The following is a 20,224-nucleotide window of genomic DNA, read 5'->3' as shown; positions in this document are numbered from 1 at the left end:
TGGGGGGTGCTGCAGGACCCCCTGACTTGAAGTGTTTTTCATTATATACAGGGTTCAGAGTTTGGTTCAATGGCTCTCAGCAGCCCCACTATACAAATTGTTCCAGGACCCCTGGCTTGAGGTCCCTTAGAAAACATAACCCTTAGAGTACTTGTCCCTTTAAGCCTTTCCAGTCTCTCAGCTCCATTCACAGAACACCGGGAAGTAACACGTTACTCTGAGTAGTAATATGTACTGTGTGCACACTCATTTCATATTATCCAGGGGGCAGCCACTCCAACACCTCAAACCCAAGTAACCTGGCTTTAAGAAAATGATCTGTAGGGATGTCATGAGACAAAATCCACTTTGCAATATGAGGCCTGGACACAGAGCTGTAGCACAACCATATACAGGCTACAGTAGCAGCCACTACATCACTTGCATGAGCTCTCAGGACACTATGTGGCCCTAAACAGCCCTGTGGATGCATGCTTCTATGTAGTTTGACTATTTAGTGTGGTCCTAGAGTGCATACAGCTTGTGGCGCTCACAAGGATAATGTGTTTTAGCTGCATAAAATAGGTGGCTTCTTTTTGTCATTTAACAAATAGATCTTTCACACCTTCCTAGTGTAATCTGAAACATAGGATAGCAAATGATGTGTAGAAAATAAACCTCTTCTTTGGTACCTATCTTGTCTTCTTGTCATAACGAACTCATGGATAATCCAATAGGATCCTTTGATGGCCTGAATTTTGTACCATTTCCCTGTAGAACAGAGGTGGCCCAGGCAGCAAAACATTTATTAAATTATTCTGTCGTCAGTGGTGAGGGGAAAATATGTTTAAATATAACAAAATGAATATTGAGAATTCTCAGGGATATTTTGTTATGTTAATAACTGTTTCCAACTGTCCGCTTTATGTTAAAGGATTGACTCATTTTCAGTTTGGGTGAGAAGACGATTTGCTTTTACCTCGCAGCCCTTTTGCACTCACCCAAACTACTCATGCGAAAATACTTTAATATGAAAAAAACATTGTCTGGAGCAATTATTAATCTACAATTTGAAGCACAGAATACTAATAAAACAACTAAGGATAAACCAACCATTTCTCATTCTGCAAGATTTAGGCCAAAATTAATACCTGTCTCTCTGACTGATTTCCCACTTCACAAATTTTGATTTAAAACAGAAGTTTTTATTTTTTCCTTCACTTTGCTAAAAACTATGTTCCAGTATGTGTGTAACCGGGCTTGTGGGAGACATCCCTAGAAATGTTAAACATTGAAAAAATAGAAAATGCACAATCAACATTTTGCAGAGTTGGTTGAGAGGACAAAGTAACTTGCCTTCTTTGAGTGGCCTCAAAAGGATGTCTCACAACTGGACCTTACTGAGAGCTCAAAAATATTACTGGTAAGTACTTGGAAGGTTAATGTTATATGAAAGAACTATTGCCTATTGAACTCATCACTCCCAATAATTATTAGCGTACACAAATGTTGACTGAAGGAACACCTGTTTGCAGCAACTATAGCCTCTAGAATAAAGAATCCAATTAAAAAAGCAACAGCTGAGTATGAGGGTTATTAAAATACTGTACTGTAGTGGTACTCAACCTTTCCAGACTACTGTACCCCTTTCAGGAGGCTGATTTTTCTTGTGTACCCCAAGTTTCACCTCACTAAAAAACTACTTGCTTACAAAAATCAGACAATACAAAAGTGTCACAGTACACTATTACTGAAAAATTGCTTACTTTCTCATTTTTATCATATAATTACAAAATAAATCAATTGGAATATAAATATTGTACTTACATTTCAGTGTATAGTATTTAGAGTGGTATAAACAAGTCATTGTATGAAATTTTAATTTATAGTGACTTCGTTAGTGCGTTTATTGTAGCCCGTTGTAAAACTAGGCAAATATCTAGACAAGTCGATGTACCCCCTGGCAGATCTCTACATACCCCTGGCTGAGAACCACAGGTGTACTGTATTACTCATTTTGCCTTTCTTTTTGATGACGTAACTCTAGGACTCAGGTGAGAAATACTTTTTTCATACTATTCATTCTAGTTACCTGATCAGTATGTATTAAGCACACACAAGTGGAATCAGACCACAATAACTGTAGACCTGGCAAGGCACAGCTGTTGCTGCATCTCAATTTTATAAACACATGGAAAAAAAGAGAAGTACTTCCTGCAGTTTTACTGGTTCTATACAGTCATTGCAGTGGGTGCTTAACTTCCAGCCAACTTCCTGTATTTTTGGTTCATTAGTCTCCTCGCATGCACATTAGAGTTACTGACCCAGATTCAGAGTTCAACTGATTTACTCTAGAAGGGGCTGCAAAAACTTAAAACTTGTGCAAGTAACACACTTATTCCAGCTAATACGTTGCAGTTTCAATTTTTCAGCTTTCATTTCCTTGCACTACCATGAGGAGTCAGTTGGCTAATGAACATTCTTATTTGTGAAAGAAAGTAATTTTGATGGGGGGAGGGGGGAACAGGAGGGAAGGAAGGGAGACAAGTCTTGGAATATCTAAGTTTTTCTTCTATTTACACTAACTAAAATAATCAGTTTCTAATATAGAAAAATGCATCTGATGTTGAGCCGTGTGTACATAGTCTTTGCTTTTCATACTGGGGGCCTAATTTCTGTTATGATGCTACTTTCCTGGAATACTTACCTTTTTTGGGATGAATAAAACATTTTATATGGTTAATTAAGGGTTTCTTTCTATGTTGGTAAAACAGACTCAAGGCTGCAAGCACAATTTACTTCTTAACCAAGATGTGGTGTAGTTTCAGTGTCAAGGTTGTCTTTTTAATCTCACTTTGTACAAATATCCAGACCATTTTATTATACTTTTGAAGTTCAAAAGACAACTCATTTTTGGCCCACTTTTTTTTAAAATGCCACCTAAATAGACTTTTATAAAAGCTAAGACCCCTTGAAATTTGTTTTTTTTTAATTGCAGTGGAAGGTATTTTTAAACAATTCAACATTCCCCTACTGTATGTGAAACAACAGGCACAAAAAAAGTATTGCGGATTGCAATTACAAACCTCAATTCTTTTGTAAGCCCTATAACCACACTTGAACAAATTTATCCAAGCAAGCTTGAAATATATGGGAAGGGAAAATCCTAAGCAAAAGTCATTGTGGATAGTTGTCTGAAAATATCCCCTCAATGTGCAGTAGCAGTCAAAACAGCAAACAGAATGTTGGGAATCATTAAGGGATAGATAATAGGACAGAAAATATGTTGCCTCTATATAAATCTATATAAATCCATGGTATGCCCACATCTTGACTACTCTGTGCAGGTGTGGTCACCCCATTTCAAAAAAGATGTATTGGAATTGGAAGAGGTTCAGAAAAGGGCAACAAAAATTTTTAGGATATGGAACGGCTTCCGTTTGAAGAAAGCTTAATAAGACTGGGACTTTTCAGCTTGGAAAAGAGACTGCTAATGGGAGATATGATTGAGGTCTATAAAATTATGACTGGTGTAGAGAAAGTATATAAGGAAGTGGTGTTTACTACTACTTATAACAAAAGAACTAAGGGTCACCAAGTGAAATTATTAGGCCGCAGGTTTAAAACAAATAAAAGGAAGTATTTCTTCACACAATGCACAGTCAACCTGTGGAATTCCTTGCCAGAGGATGTTGTGAAGGCCAAGACCATAACAGGATTCAAAAAAAGAACTAGATAAGTTCATGAAGGATAGGTCCATCAATAGCTATTAGCCAGGATGGGCAGGAATGGTGTCCATAGCCTCTGTTTGCCAGAAGCTGGGAATGAGCAACAAGGGATGGATCATTTGATGATTACCTGTTCATTCCCTGTGGTGCACCTGGCCACTGTCAGGAGACAGGTTACTGGGCTAGATGGACCTTTGGTCTGACCAAGCAGGGCCTTTCTTATGTAACATTTACTGTTTTGTGCTTGCCAAAGTTCTTTGAGAATTAAATGGATATTTCAAGAGATTGACTGGTGACATTTAAAAATGGTGCAAGTTCCATCAGAGGCAGATGTTAATTTAAAACCTGAAAGGAGCAATTATATGCAAAGTGAAGCAAATATTTAATTCAGACTGTTTGGTGACTAGATCATTCAGCATACTATGTGGAATTCATCAGCAAAGTTATACTATGCAGGAACCTAAAAGAGTTAAGGTTAAAAGTGTGTTTTTATGGGCACTTTACATAGTATAAAAGTTCTACAACTTTTAGAAATCTCAAGTGAAAGGATTCCTCAATCACACTCACTCCATCCAGCCTACTCCTCCCTCCCAGACAATGTTGCACTTTGAAATCTGAAGAAACATATTGCCATTTCCTATTCAAACAATCAATTAATAGAAATCTACTGTTATTTTAACTTGTTATTCACAGAGCTTTCCATTCTGAGACAATGTAACATAACTCATTACCACTCACTACATTGGCTCCCATCTTCTACCCCTCTCTACATATAATCCATGCCCAAGTCAAATGAATTCAAAACACATTCCAAAAAATTTAAACTCTGCTTTGTCTAACTCATGAAAACAGCTGTGTATTAGTGTGGCCTCGGCTGTGGTGGCAGATAATTAGAGGGGTTTAGGGAGGGTTATGATTAAGTGTACTCTGAACACAAGTCTCCTTTCCTCAGAAATAAGGCATTTTAAACTTTTTTCAAAGTTACCATCACTTATATACTCATCCTACTTTAGATTCTAACTATAAGTCAGGATTCATTTTGGCTAGAGACAACCGCTCATTGAAACTGAGTTCCAGGAGGTACAACTTAGTTCTATCCAGATATCTTTCCACAGGGGTATGGAACACTTGCATTTATTCTCAAACATTAGGATGTCAAACCAGAAACATCTTTTTTTCTAATTGAAACTGAAAATTAGTGCTTGTCACATTTGCTGTGTTTGCTACTGTCTTCAATTTTTCACAATTGGAGAAGGCAGACTATTAAGGTCCTAAATTAAAGTGTAACATCCCATTATAAGCAGTCAAATGGGGGGTTTGTATGTAGTACTCATTATTTAATACTGAAGCTTTTATAGAAAGCATTAGAAATAATGACAGCAAGGTTTGCATTAAAAACTGATTTCTCATCAATTACAAGGTATGCCTAGACTACTCTTTTGCTCAGGTTTTAAATGAGCATGAGGATATTTAAGAGTAGTACTAAGCTACATGCATTTCCACCACTCATGAGCATTTCTAACATTCCTTTTAACAGAATCCATGTCTCACTGTTAGTCATAGCTGCTGCCAGAAGTAAGAACTTCAAGTTGGTAGCTGCCAACTTGTTCTGCTGACATTTACACTTGTTCCTTTAATGTCCAATTTACAACCTTTCAGAGGATCTTTCAAGAGACTGAACAGCATCATGAAGATAAAAATGAATTGTTTAACCATTAGTAGCATTAGCTAACACTTGATCAAGTCTATGTTTTTTTTTTCCCAATGTGTTGGGGCTTTAGATTTTGTCAGATTTCCCCCCCACTCCATGCACTAAATTACTTCCAAACACTATAGTTACCAGCAAGCTTTAGTTTGAACACCAGAAATTTAATGAAAATACAAAACAACTTGTATTCCATTCCTCGGTTTCATGCTGCTAATGCTTAGTTTATGGGAAACTAGCATGAGTAATGCTGAAAGCCTCCCAGAATTTTCAGTATTGCATTTGCAGTAGAAACTGCTCACTGACATTTTGAAAAACAAGTGCAACGACGAACTGAAAAGCTGTTTTACATCTCCTCCTCTCTGCAATACGTGGAGGTGGAATATCAATTTCCAGAAGTAGTCATTCAAAATATTTGGAAAAACACCACAATATGAAAAGTCCCTGTTTTCAGTTGCATTAACAGCTTCATTCTCTGGATGTTCACATTTCTGTATCCAAGAAGAGACTTAGTTCGCAGGGAAGCAGTTGGTGGTAACAGAAGATATCCTTACTTAACTCCCCCACAGCCCCATGTTTTCTGCTTTGAAACAGCTACTGTTACCACACTGATACAACAAATACACATAAAACCAGCTGTCTAGGACAGCATTTTTATTTAAAAATTGATATACAGAGACATAGCAGCATTTACATAAAGGGTTTTTTAAAAGTCATCAAGTTGTAAGCCAATAGCTAGCTTGTAAAGAGGCTCTAAAATGTAGTCTTCCACAGCATTCTCAAGCCCATTTGCCCTCACAAGGTTAAATGATCCCAGGATATCCAAAGACCGACTGACAGACAGACACACGGACACGGACACAGTTGCAGTTTTCAACTTCAAGCCTTTTTTTTTTTTGGAACAGTTGGTCACATCAAGTATCACCTTCCTTAGCAGCATTTGGAGCACTCTTCGGCGTTCTTTTAAGTGGCTGGTGTACTTGATCCATTTATTTAAAATATCAATAGTTAATAAAAACTTTTTCATATAGAAGATTCTTCTGTCACAAAAAAAATGCAAGTTTCCTTTTTAGAATCCATAAAAGCTTATAAACTTCACTGGCAGCATTTCCATAATGGAGCAGGATTCAGAAACAGCAAAAACAGGCACTTCAGCTAAATTGTCTCTGATGTAGACAGTTTGCAGTCATATCAGCTTCAGCCCAGTGGACTGTTTCTTACTACTCTGTGGTGGTGTGAGGACACCACTGGGTAAAGGAGAAGTCCTATTTTGCTCAGCCAACATGGCCTGTTTTGCTTGAGCTTTGTCCTGAACAAGTAAAAAAGGTAACGTTTAAGTTAGTGTGTGTTACAAAATCAACTTTGATATTCCAGCCACACATATTAATAAAAGATGCAAAAGACTTGAGGTATTACTTAAATGCCCATTATGTTTCCAAAGCTATCATTTACACATTTAAACCTCTCTAGTTTGTTCTCACCAGCCTGCTATCCCATTTTAAAATTCTTACACCATATCACTGAAATTTCTTCAAAGCTAAGACTGCCTCTGAACAATTAGCTGATAGCAGAATAAGTCTGAGAGTAACGACGCACTGCTAATTCTTCAATTTAGGTTATTTTCCAGTGTGCAGCTTTGCCTTAAAAGTATTACCGATGTGAGTCCAGAGTGCAATTTGGCAAGTTTCTATATCTACATTCTACTTGAATTATATTTTTGACCTACCAAACAACTTTACTGTAGTAAGATACATTATATCATATCGCTAGTCAGACACTGTAAATCATGATAGATCAAAGTTAGCAGCATTTTGAATTCTCTTCATCAGTATTAGATATAGCCCTTATAAGTGTATAAGAAAACAGAATTTCAGTTGCTATAAAAACACCTCTAAATCTTAGTAATCTACTACATTTTAATCAAAATCATTTTAATATAAAAGAATTAGTGAATAAAAGTTAACTCCAGTTTATGATACATGGAGCTATAATTGCATCAAGCAAATATATTCTGACCCTTAAAACATTATTGCTTGATTTATTCAACTAGTCAATTGCTAGCAAACCTTGGGACCATAAGATATTGATCTTACTGGAATATAGTGAGAATTTAGTCACTGGCAGAGGAAAAAAGCAGTCATCCAAATTGGGGACGTGTTTTCTTTCCTAAAATTAGACTATTCTATCTTTCCAAACATAATGAGGAAGCTCCATGTTCTATAATCCTTGTGAAGCATCCCAAAGTTGATACCAAGTTAGGGGAAAATCAAGCCAGAGGGGTTTTGTTTATTTCTCTGACAAGTATCTGCAAGATGACAGTATGTTTCTGACATAATCTATACAAATAACTATCAAGTGCTCAGTGTATTATGCCATCACCAGGAGCCCACAATCTGAAGAGTGGCCCTTTTGTGCTAGGCATGGCGCAAAAGATGACAGCCTCTGCCCAAAAGAACTTGCAACTTAAGTTCAAGTTTGTCATCCGCTGCACTCTTAAGTATAGGTCCTTAAATATGTACTGTGTATCACTTCTTAGAGCAAATTCAGAAACTAAATGCCTTTATCAGGTCACAAATTAAAAAAAAAAAAAAAAGCCTTGTTATTCCTATACTCTACAAGAGAATATAGTTTTTGCCTCTAGAGATTACATAAAGATTAAAAAAAGAAAAAAGCATACCAGCAAATCCAAGCTGTTTATATGTGTTTGTATATTGTGCAAATCTTCAGAAGCTATGCCTTTGAAGTGTTTTAGTTTGGAGCTTCCTGCTTCCCTGATAGCAATAGCAAATGGAACCATCCATTTTACACACTCCTCTATGTCATACCATTCATAACCTGGAAGGTAAAAATACTTAGGTGAGCCTTAGGTTAACCTACTTGTCAGACAAACATTTGCAACTAGAAAGCGTTAATTACCCGAAACCTTCTGCATCAGTTCAGATGAGGAGAAGTGGTACAAAGCAGAAGCGGCAAGTACTCCATATGTATATTCCAAGCAGCCAATATCGAGCACACAGAGATCCAAAAGCTACACAGAGAGAAGACAGACTCCTAACATGTGACAATCTCATATTACAAATGACAGGTCTTAGCATGAGCTGCATGGTGTTTGGGGATGAAGTCACCCTTACCTCTGCTATCTGTACAAAGATTTGCTGGGGATATTGTGGCAGCAACACCTCATAAAGCTCATTTAGATATGCAACTTGCATGTAAATATTTAGCCATGATACAACGGTCAGTGGATTTAAGTTCCAATTAAGAGCCTAAAAAAAGATACATATAAGGTTGACAAAAATGTTATTAGAATATGCGGCTTACTCTTTACATCATTACCTAGTGTTGGTGGGAGACTGCATTCCTATCTATGGTAGCAGTGCAAAGAAAACAATGTTCTTTTTCCGAGTGAAACTGAACTTTCCCATGTAAAAAAACCTAACTAAACCATCTTATATGTAACCTTTGAGAAGTATGCAATTACTATATCTTATAGGGCACTAGTTTTAACTACAGGAAAATATTACTCTACCAGAATATTACAACAGTAGCTCTCTGCTGTAGTCAACCATACAATGTTTTGGTCCTTACAGAAACGTAAACGATACTATTTTATTACTACCTTCATAATGATCAGTTCCATGCTGAGGATTTCATCTTCTGCACAAGCTCCGTCTGTAACATAAGCAAACTGGTGCAACTTTGGTGGATAGATTTCCTGAAAGATAAAAGATTAAAAATAGAATTCAAGTAGAATGTAGATATTCCACGTGTAAAAACTGAACATTTAAAGTTGTTTAAAACTAAAATCTCATGGGAGCCCATGTCTTTGTTGACGCTCATGAATCATGGTAGTGATAAAAAATGGCTTCACAAATAGCAAATTTCTTGTTCATAGTCTTCGTTTTCCATTTTTGTTTAATTAGTATAAGTGCAAAATAGAGTTTGACTGCAAGGGATACAATGCATGTTCTTATAGCTCATTATCAAGATCTTCATGTCAGTTATTCCACCACCTCACAAATTTGCCTCTGTATACTCCTACTGCATACATGGAGAGATAACACCTGCATATTCCTAAAAAATGTTTTAATAAAGGCTGAATATTGTGCCACCACATTTTCTAGGGGCCAGGTTCCAATCTTAGCATGGGGGTCTATTTTTGTGTCACATTACAAAAGGATTAGCCCTCTAAAAGAAATATCATTATTAGGAACAGCATGGTCAATGACCTATTCTAATTTCCCAAATGTAGGATTATAAACCTGGTGTCCAGTGCAGATGTGGTATGAGGATGTATCTCTGGAGGTTATGGGATATGTCTGGTCTAAATTTGGCTTGCTAAAAGAGGCAGTGGGGAGAGGAAGAAACAGACATTAGCCCCAATTTAGCTCAACAATTTAAATGCTCTTTTAACATATCTGTTTTTTCAGACAAGTTGGCTTCCTCAACCCTTCCACTCAATTGACTGGTGTAAGCGTTACCTTACACATACTTTAAAAAAAATTAAAAAATGTGATGAGGCGTTATGATTTAGAAACAGAGCAAGGATGTGTGCCAAAGAATAGCTTAAAGAATCAAATACATTCCAGAGATTTCTACTCATCTTCCCCTTTAAGCGTTAAAACCAGGGAAAGTCACTTATTTTAATAGTCGAGTTATTCAAACAATTGAGAGATAACTCCGGAGTTATGTCATCTAGTTCCAATGTCAGTTATACTCTTTATTGGTAGAGTACTTAGAAGTGGTCTCTGGATACAGAGGCCAACCTTAAAACTCAAGGTAACTAACTTGACCTCAGTTTTTGTATTTCCTAGGAGTACAAAGCAATGGCAGATTCCGATGTAACCTTATATAGAGTAAAATGGGTCAGAGCGGGGACTGTAGCAAGAGTTGAGACTTCTTTCTTCCCACAAACCCCTCCAAAAATTATTTTCCCCTTAATGACTTCCATAAAACAAAGATATGCCTAGCACACAACAGAAGTAAGCATTTCCTTGCCACTCATGTTTAGGTAGAAGCTAAAGACTTTTACCTCAAGCTTTGCAGCTATGAATAAAGATGAAATGCCAATAAGCTGCAACAGTGTTTTTACAACATTTTGTTGTGTTGCCATAAACCGATCAAAGAAATCTTGTGCCAAGTAAAAAGTCTCTCTGTGAAGCTTGTAGACCTCACAAACCTGCAAGAGATAAACAGTAATGCATATTCATAAGGAAAGCACAGAGAGTATATACAAGTTCTTTTAGGTATCAAACCAATTCATGTACCTACAATGGCGGTTCTGTCTCAAGCAGCGTATAACATTTAATAAGACAAATCTAGGGATATTTTTCATACAGTAGCTTTTAATATAAAGAGCTGAAATCAAATATGGGGTAAGAAGAGTGGTGGCATGTCCTATGGTAGGTCAACTTGCAGCCGCCACAGTAATGTCTTTCCAGGGGACATCTATGACCCTTCAGTCCTAGTAATTACTGCAGTGACTGATGCCAACTGAAGAGGAGCAGCATGAGGGGCTTAGAGCCAGGCTCTCAGCTCCACACAGCTCTTGGTTGGGAGCCCAGCTGCCCCCCAGGCTCTTGCCTCCCTGCTCCCAGTCAGGAGCGGAGGAGCAGCTACCCGGGCTTCTCAGCTCCCTAAGCAGGGAGCCTCCGGGCAGTAGCCCACTGGGAGCGGGGAGCTGGAGGCAGCTGGGCGCTAACTGCCTGACTGTCTTGTCAATTTTCACACCATGTCTGCACAGACACTGCATTACCCTAACTACACTAACATAAGCCCAGTAGAAGCGCTCTCATGAAAGTGGAATTATGTCAGTGTAGAACGGCACTTACATCAGTGGGACAAGGCTGTCATGTGTAAAACAAACAAAAAAAACCACACGTTGGAAAGCATGTATGTTACAAGACCAGAGCATCAGGTCTTCATTTTTAAAAATATGTAGCTTCTCCACAGTTCATAACGGAAAAAAGAATTCTCACAAGTTGGTTGTGACTGAGACAGAACTCTTCAGTCCTCTAAGCCAGTAGGTGGCCAACAGGAAGATACTGTGCAACAAGCATGTTTAAAAATAGCATCTTTTCAATTCTAAGATTATCATGTTAGAAACAGTTGTATATCATGTAGTATATGCTGAAACTATTAGAATTATGGAACATTAGGCATTACATCAGGGTTCCCAACTTCTCTACACACACCGTCACTTCCCCTCCACCATAATTTCATCTTCATTTGTTTTGCTTTAGCCTAGAACTCAAAATGCTGCAATAAAACATTTTATGCAAGTTCCAGGCAGAAGTAATCATTCACATTCATGGAGTACACGTTTGATAAACTATCCTTATATTAGATATGAAATTATCAAATTGCACACTTGAAACTTGGAACCATTAAGTTCTACTTATTTGGTTCTAACACTCTAGTAAAATTTCTTAGCTGTGCATTGAGTAAACAAGTTCCACTAATATTCTAGTGCTTTATGCATTACGTAAAGTTCATGAAAATGCAGATCATACTAGGTATTTAGAAAAATCCATGTTATTCAGGACATCTCTATACCTACCTACAGCATGCTTAAAGTGTTAGCAAGAACAGCAAAACTCACCTCCATTAGCCAGTCTAGAAGAATTGTTCGCATTTTAGGTTGCAAGAGAGGGTGCTTTTGCATATAATGTTTCTCTCTCACATATGTCTGTTCTTTGTTTAGCATGTTTTTCCATACATCATCTCTATTTGCCCAGCTAAGGAAAAAATATAAACACGTTAAGTATCAACTGTTAAGTTGTGAATGGAACAGACAAAGAAGGGGGAATGAAATACAATTACCCCAGAATTGGTAGCGGTGAAGTTCTAGCTGGACTAAGTCTGAGGTCTACAAAATGAGAGAAGCCAATATTAACTGGCTCATCTTTATCTGGTGTGGGAATCAGCATATGGGGACTTTTCTGGACATCCTTATTCCAAGATGGCTATTAAAGGAAAGAAAAAAATGTTGCACCATAACTGTTTTTTTTTTTAGTTTCTAGGGCTATTAATGCACACAGACTCCACAAGACACATTACATCAGAGGTGATCACTCCTGCAGGCAGCTAAAATTCAGAACAAGTTTAAAGGTGTATTTTCACACTAAAAGACTTTCCATTGCTGATCTTAAACAAGTCATTTACTTTCCATGTTTTGGGATTGAAGGGTTGCAGATGTCCCACAGAAAGACAAGTGTTCTATAAAGAGAGAGTTCTGTCGCTATGTTTCAGATGGAAGGAATTTTGCATGAAAGTAGGACTTTTGTCTGGGAATAAGCATCTGCTTATTCCCCACTTGAAATTCTAATCCCTTGGTTTATGGCATCACAATCCCAGCCAGCTTTCCTGGCCTGGGCCAGGCACTAATGATCCAACACCAGCAGACCAAATTCAGTGATGAATGCTGGTCACATGCCACATGAGGCATGTTGCACATATGCTAAAAAGACAATTAAGGATTAGGACTTAGGTGAGGAATAAGCAAATGGGATTCCCAGACAGAGCCTGCTTTTGTGCAAAATGTCCTTGGTAATGAACACAGAAGAGGAATGCTGCTTTTGTTTTGTCTTTCAAGATTCAGAGGTTATTGACTGCTCATCTTGTAAAGTTGGTTAAGCACAAAGCTAACACTTTGTTATCACTTCAGACATATGAAAATGACTTTGTATACGTTTTATTTGCCCAAGGATGTTCCCTCTTAGAAAAAGAGCGAACAAACTCATAACAACTAGTCCATTCATATACAGAATAGATACTAACAAATCTGCAAATGTTAGACACCTGACATTCCAGCTATTATAGCTTGTTATTTATGTATTTGGAACAGTACACAGACCTAACACTTTAGCCTTCCTTTAAAGAAGGCTTATCCTGGCAAACTAGATTTTTTAAAAAGCAAGACATTGGTATAAAGTTATTATCCCAGTTTCTAAAGAAAGATAGAACCCATTTTGCTTAGCCCAATGTTCTGAAAGTTCACAAAGTAAGAAAATCCTATGACCACGAATAAGCACATTTATTTTTATTTTAACTAAAACTTGGCATTTGCGCCTAGTACTGGAGACAGCCATCTTACAAATTACATCCCTTTTTCAGTATCAGTGGCAGGGTCAAAAAGCTCCAGCAAGTCCCCAACCTGCTTTAAATAGAAGACACTTGTTTTACAAGTTAAAAATAAAGACTTATGAATCAGTTTCCAAACCTGGGTTTTTCGTCTGCCTTTGTCACAACTGACAACGCTTTCCAGCACTAGGTTCAGAATGCTCATAACCACATTTTGGTTTATTCATAGTGAAAATTGCTTTGTACTATTTGAGCCACTGCCTGAAAAAGCTAGGCAGTTTTCCTCTTTAAAAAGAGGTCTCAAAATTGTGCATGCAAATCTATCACAGCCATGTGCCCAGCTGTGTCCAAGATCCCAATGCTGTTTGTGTTACCATTCAACTGGGGGGACGGGAAAGATGTATTCATTCTGAGTAAGATGACAGTAGATTCCCTATGAACTGAAAGTTTGAAGTGTCACATCGGCACTTAAGTTAATTTTTGCCCTTCCTCTAAGTTAGATTTTAGTCACACCTTGTTCTCCAATTACATGGAAGGTATGGATGACAGTCCTTTGAGTGCAGTTAATCAAACAGACTGTGTTGGATAAGAGCTGTAAGGAAGGAGAATTATATTCTTTCTGTATAATATGGCACATGCTCAGCACCTCAGAAAGACAAGGTCCCTGCCCCAAAGAGCTCACAATCTTAACATGTAGACAAAACGAGGGCAAAGGGGAACAACAAAAGGCAATGCAATTCATCAGTGCACTAAAGTATAGTGGGTGTTTTTAAATAAAAAAGTAAACAAACCTCAACAGGATTGGAATGGGAGGACATGCTAGGGTTTAAGAGCAAAATGCTGTTTAAGAGTGAAATGATAGGTGAGGGGCTAGGTGTGGTCAGAGCAGTAAGCAAAGTAGATTATCTTTAGAGGCAGCATTTTAGATAGGCTAAAGAGAAGCAAGATGGCTATCTAGCAAGCTAGTGAGGAGGAAGAGGCTATAGTCATTGAAGTGAGGGATTATTATTGCTTAGATAAGGGTTTTTGCAGGGGAGATGGAGACGGCTACAGATTTTGTGACACCACCAATTTCAGATGAGGAAATGTATCAGAAGAGTTGTATTACATCAACTGAGAGGATTATCAGGTTGCCATTTGTGAAAAAAAAATGGGTAAAGGCTTAGGTGGAAAAACTAGTTCAATTTTTGCCAAGCTTAGTTTAGGTTTGTATAAAGTTAACTAGTCCCCAAATCCTGGAGCTGCAATCAGCTCCTCTGCAGGGATCCCCCCTTGTCCAGGATGGCAGGTGCAGCTGAAAATCTTGGCAGCGTAGCAAAGGAAATTCTATGGTTCGTGGGCTCCTCCAAAGGCACTCTGCAATGGTAGAGCAGGAGCCGAAGTGGGATGTAAGTCAAGACCATGATTCAGCAAGAAAGAGAAGCCAAAGAATCTAGTGTGGAAGAGGAGTGGTTTTATATGTGAGGTCCATGGAGTTCTTTGGCAAGGCTCAGATACTGCTATGATGGCTGCGGTAAAAAACCTGTATTTTATTTATATGCTACCTATATCAACAGAGAGGAGAGATGGAGAATTCAAGAAAGTTAATGGCTTGGTGGTCATAGGACCAAAAAAAGGCAGAAGGCAGATGAAGAATGAAGAAATCTATCCATGAGTGAACAAGCAGCAATGCACAGCTCCGAATAAAGTCCAGACCATGGCTGTATGTAGGAGGTTGACTCAGAACTACTGAGGAACAGAGGAAATAAGAAGCAGAAGATTAGATGGATCATCAGCATGGAAGCTGAAGTTACCAAACATGAAGGTGGGATCAGAAGAGAAAGAGGGATATATACTTAGCCCTTCCCCGCACCAAACCCAGCATGTGCTAGCAACTAGTGCCTTAAGCCAAGTTTTAGGAATAATGCTGTTTACATGTCACTTTCTGTAGGCAAATTGCAGGAAATGTAATTCTAGTTAGTTTCATTCACTGAAGGCACTAGGCCATGGTTCTCAACCAGCAGGCCCGTGGACCACTTGCAACCCAATCGGCTTACAGCTGCTGCCCATGTGACATCCTCAGAGCCATACAGGCAGTACTGGATGTGGCCCACAATGATAAGTAGGTTGAGAACCACTGCACTAGAGACAAGTATTATGGCACAGGAAAGATATACAAGGCAGTTCTACCAGCCAGCTTCAAGAAGTGAAGAGAAATGTTAAAGAAGTCAGACAAGGGAAGGGATCATTGTGATTAACGCTTCAATTCCCAACCCTAAATTTGATAATCCACATAATTTATATCAAAGATTACGTTGGCTACTACACTCACCATCCGGATCTCCCCTTTGGTATGTTTTGTGAAAAAATAATCCCAGTTTAAAGGACTTTTGTTTCACAAGACATTCTGCTAATGTATCAACACTCATGTTGGGTATGATGAAAATTAAACTGAGAATTACGAACAGTGCCTGTTCTTTTACTTCAAAACCAAATACAGAATTTCTGCAGTACTCTGCTTCCATCAGCCTAATATAACCACCTTTTCATCACATAAAGGCTAACTGCATCCTAATTAAAACCTCAGGCCTTATGTTCAGCAGAAACACACTAATGAATTGGGTATTAACATGCCACAAGTGGGATGTGACAGTGCTACTTTACACATGGAGCCAAATGGAGCTTCAACTAGTATACAATAATTTATTTAATGCAAAAAAGCCACACAGTGCATGTTGCACAGGATTTATGGCTACTTGCACATTGAAGTTTGCTATGCTATTATTGTGCACCATCTTGCTTTCTCACTAGAAATCATACAAGTTTGCTCTACTCCTGGTGGAACTGCACACAGTCTCATTAGTGGCCTATGGCAATTTATATCAGAGAATAGCTTGTGTCACACACAGACTGAAGAGCTGCTGCTGTGCAACCAAATGTTAGCTTCCTGGATTTGTCAAAGGATAACTGTTATAACAAAGTATCCACAGAATCTTCTCAATGTACAGACTGATACTCAGGTACCTCTTATTTATGAACTACAGAGTTGCAGGGCCTTATCATCATCAGTGCCAAGTGGGTTTACAGAAAGCTAAGTCTTTAATTTACACTTCAGGAATTGGTGCTTTAACTGTATTTCAATATACCAATCATTCATGAAGGAATTGCCCCAGAATCTATTTTAAAAAATCTGATTTTCATGTTAAAACAGGACTGTAATTCCATTTCTAGCTCTGGAATAGAGGAGTTACAGTAAGTGCATTTTATGCTAAACATTTCAACTTTATTTCTACTGCCATTTTGGGGAGAGGGGATAAATACCTGGCTACATGTTATTAGAGTTTATTTTAGTAAGTAGCTACTCTGTAATATTAACAAACAAAAAAAACAACCACACACACACACCTCAAATTGAGGGACGCTTTTTGGGAGAATGAAGAAAAGGAATTGTAATGAAGGACAGACAGCTCCCCCTTGTCAAAAGTGAGAAATTAGTTTAAAATATTCATAAAAGGAAGACAGACGGGAAGGAGAGATCCCCTCATTAAACACTCACCATTTGAGCCCTGCTTGATATGTTGAGTGATAACTAGTATATGCAGTTGCAACAAGCAGAGACCATTCCAAACAATGATGTCCATCTGCTATGTAGCACTTCAGTCTTCAAATTTGCAGTTACCACTTATGCATAATGTGGTACATCTAACCAGAAGTATTCACAGTCCATTTTGGTCAATTTCAGAGTCATGGGATTTTAAAAATCATAAATTTCATGATTTCAGCTATTTAAATCCGAAATTTCACGGTGTTGTAATTGCAGGGGTCCTGCCCCAAAAAGGAGTTGTGTGTGTGGGGGGGAGGAGTCGCAAGGTTATTATAGGGACGATTGCGCTACTTCTACCTTTACTTCTGCACTGCTGCTGGAAGCGGTGCTGCCTTCAGAGCTTGGCAGCTGGAGAGAGGCAGTTGCTGGCCTGGAGCCTAGCTCTGAAGGCAGAGCCACTGCCAGCACTAGCGCAGGAGTAAGGATGGCATGAGATGGTATTGCCATCATTACTTCTGCACGCCTGGCCACCCAGCTCCGAAGACAGTAGCACAGAAGTAAATGATGGCATGGTATGGGATTGCCACCCTTACTTCTGTGCTGCCGCTGGCAGGGTGCTGCCTTCAGAGCTGGGTGCCCGGCTAACAGCCAACATTCTCCGGCCGCCCTGCTCTGAAAAGCACAGAAGTAAGGGTGGCAATACCGCAACCACCCTAAAATAGCCTTGTGACCCCCCCTCCCTTTTGTGTCAGGACCCCCAATTTGAGAAACGCTGGTCTCCCCAGTGCAATCTGTATAGTATAGGATAAAAGCACATAAAAAAGACCAGATTTCACAGTCTGCGACATGTTTTTCATGGCCGTGAATTTGGTAGGTCCCTATGCATAAGTAACCCTATTACTGAATGAACAGGGTACTGTATTCCCTACCTATGACTTTTGTAGCTTAAATATCCTCCTACATGTGCATTAATTAGCTGAAGTCCTAACAAGAAAGAGCATGTATGTATATTCTATTTCTTTGTGCCTCAGCCAAATTTAATCTGCACGTACCTTAAAGGTGTACGGCAAGTGCAACCTCACAAACTCAGTACACATCTCATATTGTGTATGAAAGTGTGGGGCATTAACTGATAGCATACCCAAGTTTGTGGAAGTGGAATGGAAGAAGTTTAGAATACCACTGTTTCAAAATCAAAATTAAGTTATCTTAATATTATCACAGGGAGATTTAAAAAGCTAGTACTGCCTGCTAAGGACATTGTTTCTCCTCCCCATCTCCACTCCTCCTAGGCCAGTTAGTGCTGTCTATCTGAACAACCCCTAGTGCCTTTATAGGGATTACTATGCCTTACCTAGAAGCTTCAGTCCCAGCAATGCCACTGAAGTGTACACCCCCTAGGCCTAGTATATAACATAAAACTTCCAAATCCTAACTGTGCACCTTCTGATTTTTTGGCACTCAGACAACATTCAGTGCCACAGCAACAACAAATCATTAATGGGCTGGAGGAGGAATACATATGTCCTCTTTTCCACATTCATATTTAAAGTAGGGAGACAGCTGCAAGAGGCTCCAGACTGTCAATTATATGGAAGTGGCTAGGACATATGTCCTAGGCTTCAGTCCTGCAGTGTACAACTCTTTAATGAGGTAAATGGGGTTCTGTGCAGCTCTCTACCCATGCAGGCCACATGAAGGCCATGCAAACCCAGGACATTTAGTCATGCTAGCGTTCACAAGAATTCAGACAGACCTCATCTGTTTTATGAGAATGTTAAAGATCCCATGTCACCTTGTGTAAATTGAGGGGGTTTCTCTTAGTGTTCCTGGCCAAAAGTCTCCCCTCCCCCATTACCATGCAGCATGTTAGTGGTGGTGTAGGTATAGAGTTGGTGAAATGCTCTAAGTTCCAAGAAAACTGTATAAATTAAAAATACTGCTGTAATATCAGTAACTATGTATCCACAGCCAAATCAATTACCTGGCTTTCATATTGCTTTTTCTTGTTCATTTCCCTTTTAGCAATTTCTTCATCAGGATCCTGTAAGAACTACAGTGGGGAGAAAAGAAAAGAGAGCCATGTGCTAATAAGAATACAGACTCCAGGCCAAACTCTGCCACTCTGAGTCACACGGGTGTAAATCCAGTTGTTACTCCCGGCACATTACGCCGGTGCGACAGAGCACAGCACTTGACCCAGTTACTGTACACTCACAATGCCACATGGACACTCACAATCCAGCAAGGGCACAAGAGGCCATGGTCCAAATATTTCAGCAGAGAGAATCCACATTTACACTGGAATGACAGAGCAGGACTGGGCCCTAGAGGATCAAAGCGAGCCATTTTGTACTTACAGTGGCCACATCAGCTTTCCTCTTGCGGGCTCGCATGGCAAGATCAGCAGCACCCTCACCCTTGGAGGGAACCTTCTCATCCACGTAGTCACTGCCAAGAAAGAGAGAGACAGGGCCATAAACCCCTCGAGGGAGTCTCCTCTGGGATCTGCCTAATGGAGACCGTGGCCTACCCCACATCCACCCCCACACGCCCTGCAGGGGGCTGGGGAGAGACTCACCTCTCCCTGCGCATGGTGCCTGGATGGGACGGGGTGAGGCTGGCTCCGACCCTAGGAGGAGGGAAAGGCAGAGGGTTGGGGGGGCAGGTCACCTCCTCACAAAGGCGAAGGCGGCAGCAGCTGCAGCTCCCCAGCCCCACAAAGGGCTCCGGGCGCGCGCGGTGGGGGCGGGGGTGGCCCTCATCGCCGGGCGGGGGCACCTGAGCGGAGTCCGCCGGGGTGGGATGCGGGGTGCGTGGGGGGGATCGGATGGGGCCGGGACCTCCCCCTCCCCTGCCCCCTAACTGGGGCACCTCCAGGAAATGGCCGAGGGGGAGCCCCGGGCTCAGGCACCCGCCCCTCGCCGCCCACCCCCGCCTTACCCGGGGAGAGGGTGCCCGGGACGGGCGAGCCCTGTGCGAGGCGCTGCCCGGCGGCTGCGGACGGGGCGCGGGGCAGGGCGGGCGGGGCGCGAGGCGCGGGCGGGCTCCGCTGGGCGCCTCCTGCCTCACAGCGCGGTCGCTCCCGTCCCTGCGCAGAGAGCGGCCCCGGCCGAGCGGGACATTTAAATTAGAGGGCGCGGGGCCTCCTCCCTGCCCGGCCCGCACACGTGGCCCCGCGCGGGGCACCGCCGGCACCCGGCCGGG

The 20,224-nt window shown here is 40.3% G+C and overlaps 1 protein-coding gene across 2 annotated transcripts; it reads right to left on the bottom strand.

The window, feature by feature from the left end:
- Positions 1 to 6,051: 6,051 nt before the first annotated feature.
- On the bottom strand, positions 6,052 to 20,169 carry CCNE1 (cyclin E1). Of its 2 annotated transcripts, XM_044987564.1 has the most exons (12): positions 19,961 to 20,169; positions 19,599 to 19,649; positions 19,378 to 19,468; positions 19,002 to 19,070; positions 12,235 to 12,377; positions 12,014 to 12,149; positions 10,445 to 10,591; positions 9,032 to 9,127; positions 8,544 to 8,678; positions 8,329 to 8,440; positions 8,090 to 8,247; positions 6,052 to 6,721 (listed from the first exon to the last, which is right to left on the bottom strand). In XM_044987564.1, the coding sequence occupies exons 2-12, from the start codon at positions 19,610 to 19,612 to the stop codon at positions 6,599 to 6,601; spliced, it is 1,224 nt and encodes a 407-aa protein (XP_044843499.1). In that variant the 5' UTR covers positions 19,613 to 19,649; positions 19,961 to 20,169; the 3' UTR covers positions 6,052 to 6,598. The 2 variants fall into 2 exon arrangements, with proteins under 2 accessions (XP_044843499.1, XP_044843500.1); XM_044987565.1 differs by lacking the exon at positions 19,599 to 19,649 and having other exon boundaries at positions 19,961 to 20,167.
- Between the last annotated feature and the right edge of the window lie 55 nt (positions 20,170 to 20,224).

Source organism: Mauremys mutica, chromosome 14, assembly GCF_020497125.1.
Source record: "Mauremys mutica isolate MM-2020 ecotype Southern chromosome 14, ASM2049712v1, whole genome shotgun sequence".
NCBI classification, from domain to species: Eukaryota; Metazoa; Chordata; order Testudines; family Geoemydidae; genus Mauremys; species Mauremys mutica.
The sequence above is the reverse complement of the archived record's forward strand: the minus strand, read 5'-3'. Positions and strand labels throughout refer to the sequence as shown.

What these genes read in the sequence shown, in the direction of transcription:
- CCNE1 (XM_044987564.1), bottom strand. An exon ending in TGGAACTGATCATTATGAAG is followed by an intron (nt 8,679 to 9,031) that starts GTAGTAATAAAA and finishes ATCTTTTTTTAG; the next exon opens with GCTCTTAATTGGAACTTAAA. An exon ending in ACTGATGCAGAAGGTTTCGG is followed by an intron (nt 8,248 to 8,328) that starts GTAATTAACGCT and finishes TTTACCTTCCAG; the next exon opens with GTTATGAATGGTATGACATA.